The following is a 4,951-nucleotide window of genomic DNA, read 5'->3' on the forward strand; positions in this document are numbered from 1 at the left end:
ATACAGTTCATACATTGGATACTGTACATTGTACAATGACCCATAAATAGGATTAATTAACTTGCCAAATGGCTTTATGAAATAGAACTTCCAGTACTTGTAAGAAATTATGTTGCTGATGGGGTGGCTTGTCTTAATTGATAATTAAGCAGGTGAACAGTGAACACATATATTCAATTTAGAAATTATTTATGCGGCCAACTTATGTGGTAATCTGCACTAATCGGCAAATACTGATTAGAAAGGTACATTCCATAATTCCATTCATTAAATTCTCTGGTCATCTTCAAATTAGTGTTGCTTTTGTTCTGAAATAATGGACAACTAAGTTCATATGGTTCAGACGTTCAGTATAGTAGTTCTTCAGTCTAAGTGATTGTTTAGTTTAAACTTTAAAGGAGAGAAAATTAAAGCAAAATTCTCTAGACAACAAATGGAGAGAACAGGATGATTAAGGCAATTTTGTCCCTTATTTTGCCTCCACACCAAACATTTATAAGTCCCTTGCAAGAGATTCGATAATTTATATTGTTATTACAACACTACAACCCATAAAAACTATATTAACTAGCATGCTTCTAGAATAAGAAAATAAAAAAGATTTCACGCACTTTTTTCTCCTGCACCACTTGCGCTATGAAGGAATATTGTCTTGGACAGAACTCACTTATAAAATAGGTCCATATCATTTTCATGAGAATATTTTTATTAATTTTTTGGAAAAAAAAATTGACAAAATAATATATTCAGAGTTATAATAAACACATACTCCCTCCGGATCTAAATATAAACAAAAAAAATAATTTTAGACCTTAAATATAAGTAAATCATAATTAACTTTTATCTAGTAGTTAAATATTATAGTTGAGAAAGATTTTTTGAATTAAATATTATTAACCGAATTCTTTAATTCATGTATGTAGTAGTTAAATTTGTTTATATTTAGGTTGGGGGAGTATTTAATTTCATTAAAATAAAGACTAAATAGCAATTATAAAAGACATGGAGGATAAAAGGAGAAGCATTGCGAGGAAATTATTTTCTTGCAGCTTTTTAAAACCGATAGAAAAATATTAACAATATATTTTTTATTAATAAGTAAATTTTACATAGATTGCATTAAACAAATAACGAGTTGGATGATTTATTAACCTTTTAATGTCTCAAGAATTGATTTAATAATAAAGAATATATTTTTTTTATCATCATGGTAATACTGTAAAGTATTCACTAGTTTTAAAGATGATTAATTTTCACCAAAGAGTCTAATTAGTCATCTTTATTAAAATTTTTCCTTCTAATTATATATTTTTTTATTCATAAGATTCGAATGAATCTAAAATTTTACTTAAAAAAATCAAGTCATGACCATTAGGCCAACGACTTGTTGATAATAATAAAGAATATATATTAAAAATCATGTTAGTAGCTACTTTTATAAAAAAAAAATTAAGAAAATTGTTATTTCCAAAAACAAGGAAATGCAATTAATAATGCAGCACTTTCTTGCTTTCTCTTTTCGTAGCTGGGGTGGTGAGATCCAACAACGCCTTGCATTTAGGAAAAGGGAGGTTTAGTGCATGCCACAGTAGGCAAATTAAGTGATGCATTTAATTTGCATGGAGGCACATAGCTTTTCCTGATTCAATTGCATTTCTACTTTAAATTAACAACTGACTACTCGACCAATTTCAATATTTTTCTGGGAAAGCATAGAAGAAGATGACAAATTAATTATTAAGTATAATATTGGAAAAGCACGGTGACGTTGAAGGTTTGATTTTTTAGTTAAACATTGACCACAAACTTGACTGCCAAAAAAGCATGTTTGCTTGTCTCAAATCTAGAGAAATTGAAAAAGTATGGATTCTATATATTTTTTTGTGGCCATGCAACGGGTGGGGGGCCTGGGGGCGGATTTCACCATTCCCCTTTATTTGTCCAACTTGCTTCTCTAAACTTTTCAACTTTTTTAGTCGCAAATGTCAGTTATTATTGATTTGTTAATTTTTGTTATTGAAAGAATTTGAATCTATGATTTTTCTTTTTTTTATTATTAAGTTAATTTTATATCTTCTTCAAAACTTGTTAATATTACAACATTTAATATTAAATTCCAACTAAATAAATGAATAACAGGAATCTTGAAATGCATAAAAAAAATCAAGATTCTAAACATTAACATAGATTTTATATATATATATATATATATATAACAAAATTATAACAAGATTGATTAGTTGAGTCCCAACAGTGAAGGCTTTTAGCTTCTCTTTTATTCATTATATTTTTATTATTACTATCAATAATAATAACCAGGCCAAAGCCTCATACTCATACACTTTCTGCAAAAGCAACAACAGCAAAAACAAAGTAGCAATACATAGAAGACAAGCCACAAGAAATGTAATCACTTTGAAATCGATCGATCCTTCATCCTCTGCAATTTTAGTTTTATTGAGGAACTGGGATTGCTTTAGGTAAAGGTTTATGAGCCTCAATTGAAATTGACCCCAACTTGCAATCAACTGATACTATTGGAGTAGAACTAATGATATTCTTGTTTCCTTCACCAATAGCTTTGTCGATAAAATGGAGCAGAACATCATAAAGCTCTTCCCCATCCCTCCAAGCATGCACCTCTGCCTTTATGTGCTTAGAGTTCTCAGATACTAAATCACACAATGGGAAATTCTTTCTTGGCATCAAATAATCCCTATCTTTGAGCTTCAAACTTGGGCAAAAGTCTCCACTTCCATCTCCAAGATAGATGAACTTCTTTCCTGCAGCATCAACCGAATTTTGGATTCTCTCTGTGATCATTCCCTATATGTCATTAGGAAAAGTGTCAATGGAAGAGACTAGCTAGTTTCAAAAAATATATAGAACCTTTGCTAGTAATATTAATAAAATTTAATTAATTAGTAGTTTTTGGTGAAAAGTTATTATTATAGACACTACTCTAGTCTCTATGTATATATGGTTCATGAAACATAATTTTTTGCCTTTATGTTGTTGGGATCCCTTGGATTATGGCATAATGACATACACCAGAAAAGTGGAGCCTGACATGTATGTGGTCAATTATAAAGATAGTGTGCAATAATTGAATATCGTCAAAAGAAAATTTGACCAGAGCTATAATTCCTCCAATGACAGGCTCCTGCTCATTAACAAATTAGGGCCAATTTATTACAACTTTTTTCGTAAAAGAATTAATTTTAAAAAATAATTACTTTTTAGTTTTTTATACATTTGTTTCAGTTTTTTTTAAATAATTAGAACCTGAAAAAATATAAATTTTAATTTAAACCAGGAGTTATTTAATTTGAATAGTTTTTCAAAGAATTATTTTTTGAAAATTTTATTTTTTATTATTGTAAAAAAACATAAATTTAGTTTCTATTTATTTTAAATATCTAACAAAATAATCACTAGATTATTTTAGATTGGAATTATTATTATTTGATATGGAAACAGTAAATAAATTAAATATAGTTCATAAAAGTGATTAAGTATATAGATAGAATAAATGTGCGAAAGAATTATTGGGTCATAAATAATTAAAGAGATAGTGGGAGTTAATTAGTGCAGTTGCCTTGCACATGTTTGGTGGACAGAGATTGCATCCATGAGAACATTTTAGATAATCATGGTAGGGGGAAATTCTGAGCCTCCCTTCTTCGTTAACATAACTGGGGTTTGCAGTGACCTCCGAGAAACAATTCCACACCCCATGATGCTTCAAAATTGTTTCAATGAAGAAAATATTTGCGTCGCTCACAATCTTCAGCTCACACCTGAATATAAGTACAAAGATGCCACATGTTAACCATTTTATCACATGTTTGCTTTCATGGGAGTGAATGAAATTTCATATATAGCAAATCCACCATTAATTATACTTATTACATGTCTGCTTTCATGTCCAGATCGACATCCAAAATCATGTTACAATGTTAGTTAACATAATTTTAAATAAATACTCACTTGGTTAGTCTTGTGTTAAAGAATTGATTTTGAGTCAAAACAATTTTAGAAATTTTTGTTTCAGATTTCAAATTTTATAATAAGTTTTATTACTAATTTTTCTTTATCAAACACACGCCTAAATACATACTTAATTATTCACCTTTCTTAATTTAATTTCCTACTAGGCAATTAGGCATGTGGTACATGCAATATAGGGTGAGTGAGAAGAGAAAGAAAAAGAGTTATATACCCAAGGGAATATGCTGCCTTAATGGCTGGGACAATGCGAGGATGCATTGGAGTCCTGTTCAGAACTTGTACAATGTCTTCAATGGTTTTTCCTTGTGAATGAAGTTCATTCATCATCTTATCCTGTAAAATTTTAGAACAAACAAAAATTATTTCCCTATCAGGAAATTAGCTAGAAATAAGCTTAAGCAAGAAAAGGAATATATGAATTGGAGAAAAACCATCAGAGGGTTCCAAAGCATGTTAGGAAGAAGCTGATAGAACTTTTCAGTTAAACCAAACTCGTCAAGAACCCAATTATCACTATCACACTCGATGATTGTCGAGTCGAAGTCAAAAATCACCACAATCCCAGCCATTAGAACTAATCTTGTGAATATGCCTAAATGAGTTAATGTATGTGAATGTGATCATAAGACTAATAGACAGGTGTATTTATAGGCTAAGAATGCAGGCTTGCACCTAAGCATGATAGATGGAATATTTGGATTCCAAGGAATCTTACGGGTTATATTGAATTAGGATTATATTTTAAGGCCTATAACATACCAAGTACGAATTTTTCATCCCAATAATAAAAAAAATTACCTAAATAATATAATTAAAAAATTAAAAAAAATCATTTACACAAATTATACAAATTACTATTTAATAAATAATATAATTTATCTTGAATAGTATTTATAAAAAAATAAATATATTTAAATACTCAATATTAATATAAATGATA

General features: G+C 29.1%; 1 protein-coding gene across 1 annotated transcript; it reads right to left on the bottom strand.

Annotated features, from left to right (window-relative positions):
• Positions 1-2,236: 2,236 nt before the first annotated feature.
• On the bottom strand, positions 2,237-4,631 carry LOC114374666 (inorganic pyrophosphatase 2-like). The gene is made up of 4 exons (XM_028332336.1): positions 4,443-4,631; positions 4,223-4,344; positions 3,599-3,800; positions 2,237-2,826 (listed from the first exon to the last, which is right to left on the bottom strand). Exons 1-4 carry the CDS (start codon positions 4,578-4,580, stop codon positions 2,455-2,457), a joined length of 834 nt encoding a protein of 277 aa, XP_028188137.1. The 5' UTR covers positions 4,581-4,631; the 3' UTR covers positions 2,237-2,454.
• Between the last annotated feature and the right edge of the window lie 320 nt (positions 4,632-4,951).

This window comes from Glycine soja, chromosome 11, assembly GCF_004193775.1.
Source record: "Glycine soja cultivar W05 chromosome 11, ASM419377v2, whole genome shotgun sequence".
Lineage (NCBI taxonomy): Eukaryota > Viridiplantae > Streptophyta > Magnoliopsida > Fabales > Fabaceae > Glycine > Glycine soja.

What these genes read in the sequence shown, in the direction of transcription:
- LOC114374666 (XM_028332336.1), bottom strand. Translation starts at nt 4,580, where the DNA reads ATGGCTGGGATTGTGGTGATTTTTGACTTCGACTCGACAATCATCGAG. An exon ending in TGCTTTGGAACCCTCTGATG is followed by an intron (nt 4,345 to 4,442) that starts GTTTTTCTCCAA and finishes AAAATTTTACAG; the next exon opens with GATAAGATGATGAATGAACT. An exon ending in GTCCACCAAACATGTGCAAG is followed by an intron (nt 2,827 to 3,598) that starts GCAACTGCACTA and finishes AATGACATATAG; the next exon opens with GGAATGATCACAGAGAGAAT.